Source organism: Catharus ustulatus, chromosome 29 (genome assembly GCF_009819885.2).
Source record: "Catharus ustulatus isolate bCatUst1 chromosome 29, bCatUst1.pri.v2, whole genome shotgun sequence".
Taxonomy (NCBI): Eukaryota; Metazoa; Chordata; class Aves; order Passeriformes; family Turdidae; genus Catharus; species Catharus ustulatus.
In genome coordinates, this window is record NC_046249.1 from 3,688,912 (window position 1) to 3,707,441 (window position 18,530).

Sequence of the window (18,530 nt, forward strand, 5' to 3'; positions counted from 1 at the left end):
GAGAGCCTGGGGGTTCTGTCCTGCGGGAAGGATCTGAAGGGGATGGACCCAAACAGGTGAAACCCAGTGAAAAATTCCCACCTGCTCACTGCATGGAGGAGGAAGGAGGCTGGGTTTAGACCCTCCAGTGACAGGCAGGTGGGAGGGAGGAGATGGGTGACAGCGGAGTTCTACCAAACCCCTGGTAGCTGTGAGCAGGAATCCAAGTCGAGCCCGGGTTAATGCTGTGCTGCTCGGTGGTGAGGCCGTGGGGCACAGCCAGAGGGGTCCTGCCCCTGCCCTGTGTGGCTGTCACTGGATCTCTCTCTACCCACCCTTTATGGGTCAGGGCTCTGCTGAGTTTTCCCAAGGATTCTGGGGCAGCATTGCTGGTTCTCACACCATCAACCTGGGTCCCTGTCCCACTCTGGCATCATGACCTCTGGAACATGAGGAGGAAAGGCTTCTCTGCCAGGAGCCAGGCTCAAATCATCCCTGAGCAGCTTTGGGGGCCTTTGTCAGCTGTGTCCTTGTGAGTGCTGAGCTGTTCTGGAGGGCCGAGAGGGGCTCCTGCCTCCTGAGAGGTTACAAGCCCTGTTTGGGAAAACAGAAGCTGTTTCCTCAAGTCTGCAGCTATTGGGAGAATCACGATGGAGGTATTTTTAACCCTTTCCTTTGCTACCAGTGTGAGTTAGATTTGCAGATCTTGTTATGCAGTCAAGATTTGAGCCCAAATCTGGGAAGGTGCCCTATGAAATTATTCCCTTTGGAGAGTGGCAAACAGAACCAGGCTGGAAGCACAGGGAAAAACACTGCTCCTCAGTAGGATGGGATATCAGAGTGCTCCCCCAACCTGCTGAGGAATGCTTTGGGAATGGAACATTCCCATTCCATGGGAGTGGAGCACAAGGTTCAGCTCAGCATCTGCCAGAAGGTGCAGGGGATTTGGAGAGCCCAGAAGTTCTCTATTTGTACTTTAACAGAGGGTTAGTCTCCCACAGTGAACAAGGAGATCCCCAGAGCCCAGGGCAGAGCAGCTCCCCAGCCCCAGTGGCCTCGTGCTTTGTCCAACCCCCTTGCCCACTGAACCGAGGCCGCTGATTAGCTCCAACAAGAGGGACCTCTGTTCCTGAAAGCAGCCCTGAACGATTTCTCCTAAATCCTCCTCCCTTGCATATCCATCAGGAGTAACATCCCATTACCCCCGGGCTGGATCTGGCCCGTGAGAGCCCTGGGGAAGCTCCCGGTGAGTTCTGCAGCAGTGCCAGGCCAGGGATGGCTTCAGCAGCTGCCCCTTGCAGCAATCCTGGCTCGGAGCTGTGCTGGCCTTTCACACCAGGGACCTGCTGGGTGCCAGCAGAGACCCCAGAGCACTGCAGGGGTGGGATGGCAGCGTTCCAGCAGCTGCAGAGTGGGGAGCCCCAGGCAGTGCCGGGGTTTGGATGGGTCTGCAGCCCCCCGGGGCACTGGGGTCAGGCCAGCCCCTGGCACAGCCCTGCTCTGCTCTTCCCACGGGCTCTGCACTCCGGGTCTGCCCCCGGTGCTGGTTTGGGGGGGGGGACACATCCAAGACCCCCCTGCAGAGCCTGAGCCACCAGCCAGAGTTCAGTGGCCACCACTCCTGCACAGATTCCTGGCTTTTGCAAACCTGCCCTGGGCACCCTGCCCTAGCTATGCCCAGCCCAGGTTAGGTGACCAGGCAGGTAACAGGAGCATTGGCAAGCCCTGGTGCTGCCCACGGGCTCTGCAAGCCACCAGCCCCTCCACACCTCAGTGCTGGCTGCACCAGGACTCCCCCAGCACGGCTTCCTCCCCAGAGAAAGGAAATTTTCCCACTCCAACTGGCCTAAGAGATACCGAGGGGAAGATGTTATCAGGGTGGAGCAGGCTCTGAAGCCAGAGGACAGCTCTAATTATCGAGAGCCAATTCCATTACAGCAATCTCAGCCCCAGGGCAATGCAGGCCGGATTTTCCAGAGGGGCCTGAGAGCCACAGAAGTAGCTTATCCTCTGTGCCCACAGGAAAAATGAATTATGCACACACAGAGCAGACCTGTGGCAGCCCGCAGGGACCTCCACATGTGTTACCAAACCAGCACAGAGCTGATAGACCTCGGGGGCACTTCGCTCCTTGCTTTTCTTCTGGAGAGGCTCCTGTTCCCTTTTCACCACCCACCACTTTCACCTTGAGCTCGTTTGCTCTGGCTTTGCCCAGGCATCCTCTTGGCCCTGGTGCCAGCAGATTGCAGCTGTGGCACAGCCTCCCCCTCTGCAAGGGTGTCCCAGAGCCACAAAGGGCACAGGGAGGGCTCCATTCCACCAGCCCCTACAGGAGTGAGAGAAGCTGGAGCCAGAGGTGTGAATGTTAACCCTGCTCGTCCTGGCTCCCAAAGAAAGCTCCAGAGGGGGAGACCAGCACATCCAACAAGAAGGGAATAATCTGGGATATGCTACCACCTGAAGGAAGGAGGGCTGCACCTCCAGACACCTCCCACAGCACAGATAAACCAGGAAAACTCTCTGTTCTCTCCAACTGATTCCCTCATCTGATGGGGCAGGAGACACAGGGAAGCATTTTAAAGTCATCCTGAAGGCAGCAATAAAGCAGCAGCAAGTCACGGTTTTAACCAACCTTCTTATTTCTTTATTTGAAAGGCACAGCTTGTACGTCCTTGATACAGCATTTTCAGTTCCTCTTATTATAGGTCAAGTGATTAAACACAAAAAGCAAAACAAGATCTTTCTAAAGAACTATATACAAACACCAGATTATTATTTATTATTTTTTTTCCATTTTTGTTTTTTAAGAAGACACGCTAGCGCACGGAGATAAGAACAGAGAAAGCTGCTGTATCCTCTACACAGGGCAGGGGCACAGGGAGGGGGAGGCCGGGGAAGGCTCTCGGTCTGCCTGCCCCCTCTGCCCAGCCACCTGGGCCCCCAGAGCTGGATGCTGTGCTGAGGAGGAGCAGGTGGCACAGGCTCCCCCTCCAGCCCAGGGGGAAGCCCCTGGCAGCCAGAGCTGGTTGAGAACAGGTACATGCAGAACAGCAAGGCGCCAGCCTGGTATTAGTGCAGGAGGGGCGTGGGGGACACGGGGCCAGGGCGATGCAACGAGACCAAGAGCGCCTGGGGAAGGGAGGAGATTGTTCTGGGCCAGGGATCCTAGCAGGGAGTTGTGCAGAACCGTTAGGATCAAGGGGCAATCTTTAAATACCGAGGGGGGAGCAGCAGGTGGAGGGAGGAGCCACAGGGCACCGAGGAGCTGGGACAGCCAGGGGGCAAAGTGGCCCCAGAGCAGCCCCAGGCAGACTCTGGCTCAGCTCTGTGACAGAGTGGGAGGAGGGACAGGGAAGGCAGGCTGGGCACAGGGAGAGCACGATTGGCCACACGGGTAATGCTATGGCGCTTGCATTGCTGTGCAGCAGCCGGGGACGGCGCTGGGGACGCCCCCCAGGCCCTGCCAGCCGCCCGTGGGGACAGGCCTGGCGAGCTGCCACCGAGCACAGGTCACCACGGCCCTGCTGCACAGCAAGTAGAGAGAGATACTGCATTTTGCACTAACCCGCCCCCTCCCTCCCCCAGACAGCCCCCTTCCCCCGGCCCCCCGGTCGCTCTAATCCGATTTCTCCCCGTCATCATCTTGGTGGGCATCCCCATCGTGGCCGTTCTTGTCCTCCTTGGAGAGGTGAGCCTGCGAGCCCAGGGCCGAGAGCGACAGGAGCCCGGTGCCGGCGCTGACAGCGGGGAGTGACGGGGGCTGCAGCCCCACGGGGAGCGGAGTCAGAGGCAGAGCGAGGGCTTGGAGCTGCGACAGCTGGTGAGCTTGAAGCTGCTGCTGTAGGGAATGATGGACAGACATGGAGACACAACGGGGGTATTGTCATTTTGAGTGCACTTGGACACCACACCGAGGGCCTGGACTGGCCAGAGTGTGCCCTTAAACCAGAGACCTCAGGGAGCTTGAGAGCATTGCAGCCTCAGGGCTGGGTGGGAAAAGAGGTTCTCGAGCCCTGATGCTGTGACAACCCCAAGAGAACAGTGTGTCCCCAGCAAGGGACAGAGCCCCTGCCCCACAGGACACCTGGCCTCAGGCTGCAGTTAAAGGCCTCACTGACAACTCTGACCAAGAGCACTTGTGTTTTCATGCCAAGTGCCTACTGTGGTTCCTGCTCAAAATCCTCTCCTGGCACCCTGCTGAGACAGAGCAGGGAATCCCTGCAAACATCACAGCAAACCTGGCTGGAACCAGCCCTGTGCCAGCACAGCCAGCCCAGCCTAGCAGCCTCATCCCACTGCAGCACCAGGGGTCCCCTGATGTCCCCAGGTCAAGAATCCACAGCCCAGCTCTGTCCTGGCCAAGGGCCTGGATTCCCCCCTCCCACCCCAAACTAAACGTGCATCACGTACACGGATGATGGAGTTCAGTTCTGGCGCCGTGACCTGCTTAGCTCGTTCAATGGCTCCCAAGACTTGCTGCTGATGCTGGCGTGGAGAAAACAGAGAAATCTGGGGTCACTTCTAGTGCCACAGGAAAGCAGAACAGGGACCCAGTCCACACAATCAGGCTGGTTACCCCAGAGCTGGAGACACCTGCACACTCCACCCATGACAAGGGCCTCCCACCCAGGTCTAAAGCAGCAAGGAGCAGGGAAGGAAGCACCTTTGTCTCATCCATTTCCTCACCACAGGGTTAAGGAGCTCCCCTCCTAGCCCCACTCTCGTCCTGCTCTCCACACACCCAGAGATCCTTGGCTAGAAGGCTCCAGGGTGTCTCTCATTCTGCCACCTTTCACCTACAGACCCTCTAACAAACAAAACAAGCCCTAAAATCAGCAGCTCTTGGGAAGCTGGACACATCCTGGATATCAACTGCAGCAGCAGCTGGGTATTCCAAACACAGGCAGAAAAAAGTGGATGTAGCATATACTTTAAAAGAAATAAAGGAGAACTGTACTTGCTCCTTGCAGAGCACAAAGCCTTTGAAGCACCAGGCTGTCCACTGCACTTCAGCAAGGGGATTTTTCTTTTCATTTTGGCACCAGGACAGGGTTAAGGATTGCATTAAGATGCAAAAAGATTTAGCTGGGGCTTAGTTATTAGGCAGCTCTGATCTGATCAGCAAGCGACTTTGTCTGTCCTAAGAACAGGTGGGTGGGAAAAACAGAACCTGTGCCCCAAGCTCAGCACTGACCCTAAGTAAGAAGCCTCCAACCCTCAAAGGGCCAGGAGGACTGCTGAGAGCTCAGCCTCCATGGGGAGACAGAAAATAAGGCTCTAGAAATGCTTAATCTCCCCCTCGCTTCAGACAGCAACTCCCAAGCATCCCCACCCCCAATTAATTTCTCAGGGGAGTGGGAGGAGCCCATCAGCTCCATTAATTAATGAGGCAGAGGAACCAGATCTCAAAGAGGAGCCATATGGAGGTATTTTTTAAGTGTCCTTCTCTCCTGATTAGCACCCAAAGCTCCCACTGCAGATGTGGCTGAAGGCTCAGGAGCCACAGGCAGGACAGAGCAGGACCAGCTTTGTCCCCACCTGCCACAAAAGGGATGGAGAGGCACCCATTACCCACCACACAGGAGCCAACACTGCCTTGAAGGGCTGGTCTCCATGCAGGGGCTGAGAGCAAGCAAGGGTTTCCCATGCAGGAGCTGCCTGTGCTGGAGGGCTCAGACACCTCCTGGCAGCAGAGGGACAGGAGCCTCCATGCCAACAGACCCCCCAAAGCTGGGTCACTCACCTCTTGTGAAAGGTAGGGCAGAACCTGTGCACAAATCCCATTTAGCCTCTTGACAATTTCAGCCTAAAAGGTGGGACAAATAAGAGAGGAAAGGTCAGGAAGCTCAGGACTGAGCACCCACAGCATCAGCTGCTCCACCTTCCCCCTTCCCTGGCCAGGCCTGAGTCCCCAAATGGCTCTGAGAAAATCCACTCTCCTGGCAGCATCCTGGTGCCACGGGGATCACCTTGCCCCAGAAGGCTCCTCCCTGCATGGTTAAATGAAAGGATGCTGCTACTGCAAAGAACAAAGTTTCATTATTCCTCTTCCTCTCCAGGTCCCCAAAATTCATTTAAGCAATTGGGAGCAACTAGAGAGTGAAGTTACTGCAGACCCAGGTGGGGATGTGCTGAATTACATCTCCCATGTGGACACAGACATACACACACATGGCTGTTCAGCCCTCTCAGGCTTCTCCTCCCCAGCTGAGCTGCTTGACTGGGACCACTGGGGGAGACCAGAGGGGCTGGGCAGCTTCCTCACTGCCCTCACACCAGCAGTGACAAATCCCGAGCTGTTAAATACTTTTCTCCTGGCAAATAGTGAAGCTACCAGTCTTTTGCAAATCACCTTCCAAAGGAGTCAAATAAATACAGAGCCAAAGGTACAGGCATACACCAAAACCAGCTGAGGGGACCCCAACAGCACCACAGGGAAGCAGATGAGGCTGGGAGACATCCATGGGACAGCAGAGGATTTTGTGGCTCAGATTCTTCAACAAGATCCAGGTTTTCCCAGGGAAGCCAGTCTCATGGGCTTAGCAACAAGGGCAATGGGATCAGAAGCACCAAGTGCCTTTGTGAGGAACAGAACTGTGCTAAGAGGCTTAAAACTGAGCCACGACATGCAGCCGACTTTGTGACTGGAGCTGGAGCCAGATAGAGACAGGCTCAGAGGAGGCTCATGTTGTTAACACCACAGGTAATTAGTCACTGGGGATAATTAACAACTTAACCACCAGTGAGGGTAATGACCAAACTTATCCAGGCTGCCACAGAGTCTCCAAGCCACAGCTCCAAACCCTTTCTGGTGCTCAAATATCTGTTGAGGCCCTGGGGAGAACCACAGGGTGCCCAGAGCCCAGGATGGGAGCCCACAGGCCAGCATTGTGATCCTCAGAGGTGGGGGAGCCTGAATTTCAAAGGGCAGAGCAGACAATGTACCTTCCCCAGGAATTACAGCACCTGGAAATGCTTTTCCCCCTACCTGTTTGTGCATTTCAATATTCAGCCCATAGGACATCTCATAGTACTGTAAAGCAGGAGAGAAGAGAAAAAACCAAATTGTAAGTCAAGTCTCTGCCAGATAAGTGCTGGGAACCACCACTGCATTCCTGGCAGGGTTTTGTTTTCTACAAAGGCTATGCAAGGCAGGAGAGCAGAGGCAAACCCCAGGAAACAAAGACAGAAGGAGGCAAGCACAGAGACTCCCTCCAGGTGCTCCCTGTCCACCCTGCTCCAGACCTGGAGACCTGCCCCACTCCCCCCACAGACACCTTTCCACAGTCTGCACTGAGGTGAGAGTGAGTGATGCTGTGTCAAACCTGGAAAAAGGCTCAGGGCTCCAGACTTCCCTAAGCACAGCCAGAAGAGAGGCAGCCTGGCTATGTGAGCTTTGCCTGGCCAGTATCCTAAAGCTTCAGCAGCAAATGGGAGAGATCACAACTGGACTTCATCTAGCAAGTAACACATCCAGCTGCACACAGCTCCAGCTGTTTAGGAAGGAGTTATGTGGAAACCTCCCCCACCACACACAAAAACAATCCACCCAGAAAACCCCTGCACAGCAGCAACAGGCAGCTACAGACAGTCTATTGGCAGAGGCAGCTAATTCCTGACCCCTGGAAGAAGCTGTTATAAGGCTGATGTTTTGAGAGTTTAGAAACCTCCTCCTGCAGGCTGCAATCCTGATTCTTCCAAAGGGAAAAGAACAATCCACATCTGTGCTCATTTAATTGAGGATCACTGGCATCCTGGTACCGACGCCACAAGGCGATGAAGCGCCCGGCTTGGTATCGGAATGATCTCAGCCTGCTGCGGGCTCTCGAGGCTTCTTTGCATTCTGAAGACCGAGCAGGAAGCAGGAGCCCGTCCCCCAAGCTGCCAATTGTGACTTATTCAAAAATCAGAGCAGCTGTAGCAGCTTTGCACATTCTCAGGAACCCTCCTCTTGGCTCCCCGTGACGGGGAGCGGCAGCAGCTCCGGCTCAGCCACGCAGACAAGGCAGGAGCTGCTGCGCCTGCAGAGCCTCCAGCGCTGCACCACGAGGAACAGCCCTTCCCCTCTGCCGCTGACAGCAACCTGAATCAATTCTGGTGACTGCCAGCATTAAGGGGGAAAAAAAAAATGTATCTTGGCCACTGCTGGAGATGAGGGTTTCTGTGCAGACTGAGGCACAGGAAGCAATTGTTTACCAGTGAGAACAGGGCAGGCTTCCCCATTAATGCACCAGGAAAAGCTGTGACCTCTTCTCCTTCCCCGCAACCCCAAGCACACCTTGCTCCCCACAGCATCAGAGTCTGGCCACAAGGGCAGTAGAGAAAGATGAAGGGGCCAGCTAGCTCCCTTATTTCTGATTTTTTAAGTCTTAACTCTGTTCTGAAGAGCTGCTCTATTAATTTCTATATCTTATCTCTTCTTTCCAGGGCAGGTGCAGCAGCTGGCAAGCAGGAACCAGCTCATCTTCATGGACAGTATTGCAGCCTCCTGCTAACTCCATGGTAGGAAAGGAAGAGACCACAGCCCTGTTTGGCATCCCTCCCTTCTGCTACAAGGGCTCCAGAGGCATTACCTGGCAGGCAAACCCTCACCCTGCTCACCAGAACATGGCTGTTTCCTGGCAGATTTCTCCTTGGAAAGCCACAGCTAAGCCTGCTGCCCACACGTGGCACCATTTCTCATGCCTTTACCAGCCACTGCCCTGGGGCTTGCACACCCTGTGCTGGGACACACGTGCCAGCACTCAGCACCATGGCTCAGCAAGGCTGTGAGGTCACCAGAAGGTGCACAGGGTTTAGAAGCTGATTTCAGCTTCTAACTCACACCTGGCTGGTGGGGTTTCCCAGTTTCATGACTTCTCAGAGCACTGCTTTGTCTCTCACTGGCCATGACCTTCCCAGAGTCCCCAAACACCTGCACACCAGCACCTTGCAGCACCTTCTGAGGTGTGCAAGAGCTGTCACTCCCTTTAGGCACAGGGAGCCAGGCCACCAAGCCATCAATCACCCACCGAGCCCCATTTTCTACATCAAGAAACTCCCTGCCACCACGCGTTTCAACAACCCCCTGCATGCAGCCAACACAAAACAGCCCCATTTTCAGAAAAAAGCCAATTCCAGCCCTGCTGAGAGCCCTGGAGCTCTGTGGGGTGTGGGCTCCCTGCCAGGCAGAGCCCAGGCACAGGCACCTGCTGGTGTTGCCACCCACACACTCTGCTCTGGCTGCCGGGCCGGTCCTTACCATGACGTAGTGACGCTGCATCTCCGATTTCTCGCTGGCTAGTTTGTCACATTCCAACTTCAAGCTGAAAAGCCAGAAAACAGTAAGAAAACCACAAACAGGAGGTGAGAGAGTTGATCGCCACAGAGCAGCTGCTTCCTGCACGGCCTCGTCCTGGCCAGGCTGGATTCTTGGACATTGCTGTTTGCACTTCAAGGGGTGGCCAGAGCCCAGACAGGCTGTGCTGTGCTCACAGTAGTGACCACACAGAGCCTGCTCCCAATTTCTCTGCTGGAGTCTCCCCAGCACACATTCAGGAAAAGGACACAAGGCTATCCACCAGCAGAGCACTGACCTCCCTCGGGCAAATCCATTCCACAGGAAGCAGAATGGTGGGGAGAAGCAGAGTTGGCTGCCCAGGGAGGGGTTTGCCTTTCCTCAACAGATCGCTGGCAGCTGGGGACAGATTCTGGCACAGAACCTGTCTGCAGCACTCAAGAGATGTTCCAATACAACATCAAAACCAAAGCCAGACCCACTTCTGGATGGGGGCGGGGGGGAGGCCCAAGTGCAGCACATCCCTCCAGAAGCAAGGATTTTTCCTCTCTCCTAGATTCTTCACACCCTTCAGAGAAAGTGCCGCTGCTCCCAGTGTTTTATGAGACTCCAACTCACCAGCCGAGCAACTGCAGCCAGCATGTGCTGTGGTTTTATGTTTCAAACAAGAAACAGCTTCACCTACACAAAACCTGCTCCTTCTTGAGCAGATTAAGTCCAAGGGGGTGGAGCGGCGTGGGGGGAAAGCTTCCCTTTCAGCAGGAATGTTCCTTGGGCTGTCCTACTCCCCTGATGGCATTGCCAAGGCACAGAGACACCAGGAAATGGCCACTTCCCAGCAGTTTTTCTGCCTGCTCCTGCCAGAATGACACCACCACAAACTTGCAATCTGCGTGCAGGCAGAGCCTGGGCTGGGGGATACTGCAGCCACATGGCACCAATGCACACAGCAAAACCAGCACCACGCTGTGGTAGAGGGCATCACCCAGACCATTTCAACCAAAGGGCTTCATGTTTATGTCAGACACACGCACATGCAAAGCAACAGACTGTCTCAAGCCAGCTTTTGGGTAAGCAGCACTATTTACACACACACACACAGAGAAAAGTATAAGCTTTTGGATTTAAGTGCTCCCTGCAGCATTTGCAGTCCAGGAATGGCAGCCAGTGAAAAAAAACTGAGGAAAACTCCCAGCAAGAGGCAGGAGGCCTGGCAAGTGTCTGTGCAGTCCTGGCTGAGCAGCACTTGGAGGAAAGACCTTGGCTGGAGACGGGAATGGGCGTTCTCCTCGCTGGGCTCCCATGTGGACACGACCAACGCCGTGCCCGAGGTCCTCCTCCAGCCAAAGATGTCCCAAGCTACACCACCGGGTCCCCATCCCCATATTCTCAGCCGGTCCCCGGAGCGAAGCAAGGAGCAGAAGAATCGCAGCGATTCCCGTGCATCGGCGGCGGGACAGCCCCGGCCCCGGGGGGAGCACATACCTGTGGTACTGGGCCTGCAGCAGCTGGAACTCGTCCTTGATGCGGTCGCAGGAGTCGGAGGTCGTGAACTTCAGCTGCTGAGGCAGGTGAGAGGAGCCCTTGAACAACAGGAGACAGCGCTGGGGCTGGAGCCGGCGGCCGCCGGGCCCCCCCGCCCCGAGCCCGCCCCGCGCTCGCCGCGCCGGGGGCCGAGCCCCGGCCGGGGGCACCCCCGGGGCCCAGCGCCCGTGCCCGGGACGCGCCCAAGGTCACCCGTGGGGCCCCTTCCCGGGTGCCGCCTGCGGCCCCGCCGCCCCTCGGCTGCCGGCGGCGGGAGGCGCTCGATCCCCTCGACCCCGCGGGGCCGAGGGAGGCCGGGCAGCCCCCGCGCCGTCCCGCGGCCCCGCCGGCGCCCGGCCCCGCCCCGCGGCCGCTCCGGCCCCGGGCCGCGCCGTACCGAGTGCCGGCTTTGTGGAAACATCATGTCAGGTTGCGGCTCGGTCCCCGCACGGAGCGGCCCGGTGCCGCCTCCCGCCCCCGCCGCGGCTCCCCGCGCCGCCGCCGCCTTTGTCCGCGCCGGGTCCGGCCGCCCCGGCCCCGCGGCCGCCCCGCCCCGGCCGCGCCGCTCGCCCCGCGCCGCTCCCGCCGCCGGCGCCTATTGTCTAATGGCGGCTGCGGCTCCGGCTCCGTCCTGCGGCTGCTCGGCACCACCTGCCGCCGCCGCCGCCTCCCCGGCCCGGGCGGGCCCACGGCCGCGCCCGCCCCCGCCGGTCCCCGCCCCCGCCGCGCGGCGCCGCCGGCCGTGGGCACCGGGCCGGGCTGAGCTCCGCTCCGTGCCGAGCTTCGCTCCGTGCCGTCCCTGCGGCGGGGCCCGGGGGGGACGGGTCGTGCCCTGCCGGCCTCAGCTCCCCGCGCCCCGGCTGCGGCTGCTCGGTCCTCCCTGCAGCCTCCCGGTGCCGCGGCCCGTGGGGTGTCACAGCCCTGGAGGTGTCCTGCCCGTGGGGTGTCCCCTACCCCTAGGGTGTCCCGGCCCGGGAGGTGTCCTGCCCGTGGGGTGTCACAGCCCTGGAGGTGTCCTGCCCGTGGGGTGTCCCCTGCCCCTGGGGTGTCCCGGCCCGGAAGGTGTCGCTGCCCGTGGGGTGTCACAGCCCTGGAGGTGTCCTGCTCGTGGGGTGTCCCTGCCCCTGGGGTGTCCCTGACTGTGGGGTGTCCCTGCCCCTGGGGTGTCCCTGACTGTGGGGTGTCGCTGCCCGGGCCCCTCCAGCCCCAGGCCCAGCCCGGCAGAGGCCGCGTTGTGTGCCCGGGGTTGTGTGCCCGGGCCGGGGCAGAGCCCGCGGGGCAGGCCCCGGGTCCGGCTGGCCTGAGGCAGGTCCAGAGCGCCGGACCGGCCCTTGCTGGCAGGAAAGCTCCTCGCCCTTCGCAGCTCATTTTCACGCCTTTCCCAAGCAGAACAGGCTTTTTTTTTTTTTTTTTTTTTTTTTTTTTAACCAGAGTTTCGTTTTGCTTTATTTCAGCGTTGCCCTTGGCTGAGCGTGAGGGAAGGCAAAGGAAAAAGGTAATTCACCTACAGCTGGCCCCCAGACAAACCTCTGTTCTCCAAACAATGGAATATTCTGCTCTGGATGCAAACTTCGGTGCTGAACCTGATGCCTGAGGAGCAGACCCTGCAGTTCATGTCCTTGCAGGATCAATTGCATCCCCCCAGAGAGCAGTGGGGTGGGGAATTCAGCCACAGACTTTATTTCTGGAAGGACTTAGTTGCCATGGGGCCTCTTGCAAAGCCACACACACAAATATGCCCGTGCTGAGGCAGGATCAGGTCCTTGGAAGCCATTCGGAGAATAACAGGCAGGAGCACGGCTGGTACGTGTGAGCACACAGGAGCTTTCATAAATTTTGGATGTTGCTCCATGTCTATCTATAAAAATCAGTACATTTTCTGATTAAAAATAAAACCCTACATGACTCCAGCAATGTGGGCTGGCCTGTTGTGGTATTTATTTTTAAAAAGAACAATATAGCAGCTGAGTTATTGTGACACCTCCTGCATATTGTGCAGTAGCTTTTTCACTTCAACATCTCCATATTAGTGGAAACTGTGACAGCTTCATGCCAGGGATTATTAATAGTGCAGGCAGGCTTTGTGTCCCTGCAGAATAAGGGTTGGAAAACAGGGCAGACAGTCTTCCCCCAGTGGGGTTGGCATCCTGGTCCCCCTTTTTACATGGAGAGAAAACTGAGTCACCCCAGCTTAGGCTCTGCTCAAGGGCAGAGAAATGCAGTTTATAGCCAGCATGTGCATGCAGCCAGGTCCCTGTTGTCCCCTTCCCCTGGTCCTGGAGCTGCACAGGCACCCTGCCCTACCCTTGCAACAGCTTGCAGTCACTCCCTTCCAAGTGGGAAATGAAATGCTCCTTTATTGGCATTGCAGTTGGCTACAAAATGTTCCATTTTATCTTTTTTTTTTTTCCCCTCTCTCCTTACATTCTTCCAGGAAACACTCTAATTTATGGTATAATCTTGGCAAATCCCAATCCGGGGGAACACAAACTCGTTTGTGCCTGGTAAATGACTTTTTAATGGGCCTGTTTCCAGCTGGGCAATGCACCTGCATGTGAAGAAGGGGGGATTTTAGCCTGGCTCAGGCTGTGTGAGTCAGTGGGGTTTAATATGGCCTGGACACAGAGGAGCTGGCCCCAAACACAGCCTGGTGAACAGTGGGGGTTCCCACAGCCCACCTCAGACCTGGCTTGAGAAATGAAGGTTTTTCCAGCACAGGAAAGGGAGTTCTCGCCAAGTGAAGCAGTATTTGTCTGGTGCAAAGCTGTTTGAAGGCAGTGTGGGAAAGCCCCCCACTCCCTCAACATCTTGGCCAGGAATAAAGTCATGCAGGGCTGGGTCAGGGCTGGGCATGCAGGTGGGTTTCTAGAAAGCCGTGGGGAACAGAGAGGGCAGAAACACTTTGCATTTCTAATGGAGCAAGAAGCTGTCCCAGTCCCTGGCCCCACTGGAACAATTCATACAGAGATGTCCTAATGAAACCAGAGAAACTTCCTATTAGTTCCTAAAAGGAGCAGTCTAACAAAGCTGCCAAAAATAAATCTGTGTAATGAAGAGCCTTTGTAAATTATTCAGATATTATATCCCACTCCAGCACTGGTTCAAGGAGAGAGGTTGTACAGACATTTTCTGCTCTGAAGCTCTGGACACAAGGTGAAAGCCATCCTGTCATTATTATGAAAATGTAGGCTCTGAGATCCTGCTTTTACCCTGAGAATACTTTCTCTTTTACTTGGCATTAAAGAGGAAGAAATAAAAAAGGCACAGCAGCAATTCAGGTGCTGAGACAAGGAAGGTTTTTTCCTCTTTCTCCGCAGCTTCAGGATCTCTTGAGTTCCATCACCTGAAGCTGACCACACACACAGGTGCTTTGTAGGATGGACTCTGAGGAATGTGGGGCATTGCACAGCTCAGAGTGGCACAGACAGGACCCTGTGGCTCTGGGGTGGCTCAGCCAGTGACTCCTTTGCTTCTCACTTGTGGTTTGAATGCTGTGGCCTCCTTCCAGTAGAAACAGGGCAGAGACCCACCAAACTCATTAAACTTCAGCTACCCTTGATATCCCACCTGCTAAGAAACCCCAACCCCTCCCCGGGCTGCAATCCTCCACTGCCACCCTGTATTCAGGCATCTGTGAGGTATTTTATAAGGGCCACTGGTGGCATCTTGTGGGCTACTAGCCACAGCCAGCCCCTTGCCACACTGCTGGGGCTCACAGAGGTTTCCCCTTCCTGCCTCTTGCTTCCCCAGCCCCTCTTTGCCAGCAGCAGGGCTGGTTCCTGCTTGTTTTTTGTTTTGCCCAGTCCTGCTGCCACTGCACTCTGGCAGCCCTGCCAGGTCTGTGCCACCTGGGATGGGATGGGGAGGGCAGGACTGGTGTGGGAGGTCGGGCACTGAACCTTGGCCCCCTGCCATATCCAGGCCAGACTGTCCCTTATCACCCCTCTTATCACGGGGATTATTAGCTTTTTATATTAAACTTTCTCTAGATAGCATAACACAATCAGCCAGACACGAGGCAAGGGCTGGGCAGGCCCAGGAGTGATTTACACACACTCTGCCTCTCAAGTCCCTCTTTTCACATAAGGGGCTGTTTTCCTTCTCTCTCTCCCCACCTCCCAACTCTTCTGCTGGTGTAAGGAGCCGTGCAGGTCTCCCTGCTGCAGCAAAAGGCTGGGATGAGCAGTGGGGCTGCAGGGGATGAGCAGTGGGGCTGCAGGGGATGAGCAGTGGGGCTGCAGGGGATGAGCAGTGAGGCTGCACAGGCTCCCAGGGAGCTGAGGGAGCCAGAAGTGCAGCACTCTTCTCCCCACAAACATGTCACTGGCAGGGCACAGATGCCTCCAGCAGTGCTGTCCCTTGCCCCCATCACCACCCAGCTCCATTTCTCCATCCCCTGGCACACCCAGGTGCCCCTGATGGGACACAGCAGAGTCCCAGCACCTCAGTGCCCACAGGGGCAGCAGACAGAGCACTTGCTCTGCACTGTATGCCCATTGTTCCATGCTGATTTCCTGCTGAAACTGTCTTGCTGCTTGCTCTCAGAGGCAGAAATGAATGCTAGCCCAAATTCCTCGCCTACACCAAGAAGAAAAATGAGAAACTGTCCCTGGATGTGCATAAGGTCCCAGCCAGGAATGGCCTGTAGGCAGAAAGGGCCTTTCTCCAAGAACAGCCTGGGTCCAGGCAGGCGTTTTACAACTGGTAAAACATTCCTACCTCTTTGATCCCGTTTTATCAGTGACTTGGAATAATTGGGCTCCATTCCTCATGGTGGCTGCCCCCCACCCCTCCCTTCTGCTGTGGCCTGTGTTTTTGCTGCAGACTGATTAGGGGTAATTATCATCCTTTTTACCAGCCAAAGTGCAAGGAACAGTTCACACTCCTTGCAGGAAGCAGGAAAGGGATTTTGCAGCTGAGCCGTGATTAGGAAGCACATGGCAAGGATGCCTGAACCTGCTTGCTCCCTGGGTGGTGTCCCTGAGGCATTTGGTGGGAGATAAGCACAAAATTTGGAGCTGTGAGACAGTCAGGAGGTTCAGGGGAATCCACTGACCCATTGGTCATGAGGAACTTCCCAGGACAATGAGTTTGCAGAAGCAGCATGTGAATTCCTCTGCATATGAAACCCAGACTGAGCCTGAAGGGAGGGACCCACAGGGGCTGGAATGGGGAAAGGAGCAGCTTCTGGACCAGGCCCATCTGTGCTGTGGGCATGGCCAGGGTTCAGGATTCTCCCCTCTCTCCTCTGGTTCCCTTGCTGGACAAAGGGAGGAGTGAGATAGCAATTTTAGGTTCAAAAGGATCACTCAAGGCTTTCCTCCTGCCTCATGTGAGGCAGATTCCTCCTGCCCCTGTGCAGAATCAGTGTTCACCTACTGCACTGGAGCTTCACTAAATTCATATTTGCAGCAGTTTCTGAGATTTTCACAGGGAAGACAGATTACTACACCCTTAAGAATCTTTCTGTACTCAGTTAGTTCAGCAGCACTCCTCCAGGTAGGGAGAACATTTCTTCCTGACCTCAATTTATGACAAACACTGAAGCATGAGGCTGGATTGATTGCACAAGGAGATTGTGTCTTAGTAACTTGTGTGAATGCTGCAGCAGCTATGCTAATTCATCATTCCTTTATTTATGAAATCTGTGTGCAGGTTGAGTGCAATTAAATGATGTGCTTTGGGATCATAGGGGATGAAAGGATCACAGAAAATGTAGGTTTGTTATCCTAGTTTACTGTGCACTAAGCCCACCTACAACACCATGACAAACCAGATGTGAAACATAAGGTTTAAAAAAAACTAATCCAGCAATTGCTGTCACGGGCTGCATTTGTCAGTGTTGTTTGATCTTGGTGCCTTTCCTCCTCTTTGCAGAGAACTCAAATCTCGTGGCATCTTCCTGTGACAGGCAATTGAAGAACTTGTAAAATTAATTTTGGAAGAGGCTGAAGCATTTGACACGTGCTCTGCAGCTGGGTCCCTGGTCCCCATCAGCGCCCAGAGAGAGTCCAGACACATTCCTCCTTTAAATATCACAAGAGAAGGAGACTCTGCAACCCCTCTGAGCAACCTGTGCTCTGTCAGCAGCACAATAAAGTTCTTCCTCATGTTCAGGGTGGAACTTCCTGTGCATCAGTATCAGCCCATTGCCCTATTGCTCAGCAGCTGAGCAGAAACTGCTCCATCCCCTGGCACCTCCCTTCAGATACTTATGGATATTGGTAAAATCCCCTCTTGATCTTCTCCAGGCTGAACACACTCATCTCCCTCAGCCTGGCAGGATCACCTCCCTGACCTGCTGGCAGTGCCTGCTCCCCTCTGCTCTCAAACATCTGGAACTCACATGCAGCTAAGAAATGGGGCCAGAATGGAGAAAAGGGATGGCACTCTGAAGTGTCTGCAGTGCTGCCCAGCACGATGTGTCTGCATCTCGATGGGCCTTGGGATCTTCCTCTCTGTAAACAAATGGGGGTCATCTTTGGGCTCAGCATTAACTGCTGCAAATGTGGGCCATGGGAACAGCTGCTCTGGAAGTGGCCTGACACGTTCAGGATCAGCTTTCTGCAGGAACAGGGACACAGAGCCCAGGGAATTGCACAGCACACTGGTGACAGAGCTGAGGGAAATCCCAGGTCTCCTGGGAACCCTCTGAGCACCAAAACTTTTCCATTCGGGCAGAAAAGGAGGGAGTGGATGGGCTATTGTTGCTTGGAGACTGGCAGTTCTTTCATTCTGAAATCAATACTTTGATCAGGATTCATCAAAACTCAACATCTGTGGACCCAAGCTTCCCATCACCAGGAGCCAAGCAAGTGGTCCAGAGGTTGAATGCAAATTTTATTGCTCCTTTTATTTTTTGGTAAGCTGTGGAAATTTCTTCAGGATCTGCTGGCCTTTGGATTTTGATCCTGCCCAGGAGAAGGCACCCAAAACAACAGCTTCCAACCCATAGCACATCATGGTTCAGAGCAGCCCAGCAACCCCAACTTGGTAACTCTTTAGCAGCCCCAGATGTGTCACCTGTGCTACCCTCAGCCTGGGGACATGCAAAGAGGTCAAGTGGCTTGTCCAGTCAGGGCAGTGCTGCAGGGGTTACAGGAACCTCAGTTTCCTTAAGGACTGTCCAGACATGGGAGTTCTAAAGGGCAACAGGTCACAGGGAACAGCCACTGTGGCTTTGATCCTGGCTGTACTGAGCACTTCTGTCCGCTGAATAATTTTCAGCTGCCAAAGCAAAATGACCACATTATCTTTGCCAGAGGTCTGGGATGAGGGAGGAACAGTCCTCCTGGCTGTGGGGCACCTGAGAGGGAAAGTAAAAGAATGTAACAAAGGTGGGTGAGTATTGATGCTGTTGAAGGCCAAATTATGGACAGACCACCCGAAAAAAAAAAAAAAAAAAAAAAGAGAAAAAGAGAAACTTCGTTTAATTGAGGCAAAAAACTCATGGGGATAGCACAGGTATAAGAGAGAATTTAAGTGGTAAATAGAACCTGTTGTTTGTGAGTATCTTGTGTTTCTGTCTCAGACAAACTGCCAAGAGGTAAGGACTGGCAAACCACTGCCAGGCTGGTGACAAGGAAGGCAGGTATGTATCAGCTGTATCGTGCTTTCTTGGAGCTTCAAAAATACTGTTTAGATACAGACCTCGGGCAAGGCAGGGTGAGAGGTATGGAACCACAGGTGTTTGCAAGAAGGGTGTGTGTGGAGAGTCCAGGTGGCAGGCACTCTGCTTGGGATAGGTTTG

At 55.2% G+C, this 18,530-nt stretch overlaps 1 protein-coding gene across 2 annotated transcripts; it reads right to left on the reverse strand.

Moving 5' to 3' along the window:
- Positions 1–2,594: 2,594 nt before the first annotated feature.
- Positions 2,595–11,288, reverse strand: TLE5 (TLE family member 5, transcriptional modulator). Of its 2 annotated transcripts, none has more exons than XM_033082329.1 (7): positions 11,178–11,288; positions 10,742–10,839; positions 9,221–9,284; positions 6,968–7,012; positions 5,723–5,785; positions 4,390–4,464; positions 2,595–3,814 (listed from the first exon to the last, which is right to left on the reverse strand). In XM_033082329.1, exons 1-7 carry the CDS (start codon positions 11,202–11,204, stop codon positions 3,596–3,598), a joined length of 591 nt encoding a protein of 196 aa, XP_032938220.1. In that variant the 5' UTR covers positions 11,205–11,288; the 3' UTR covers positions 2,595–3,595. The 2 variants fall into 2 exon arrangements, with proteins under 2 accessions (XP_032938220.1, XP_032938219.1); XM_033082328.1 differs by having other exon boundaries at positions 2,595–3,817.
- Between the last annotated feature and the right edge of the window lie 7,242 nt (positions 11,289–18,530).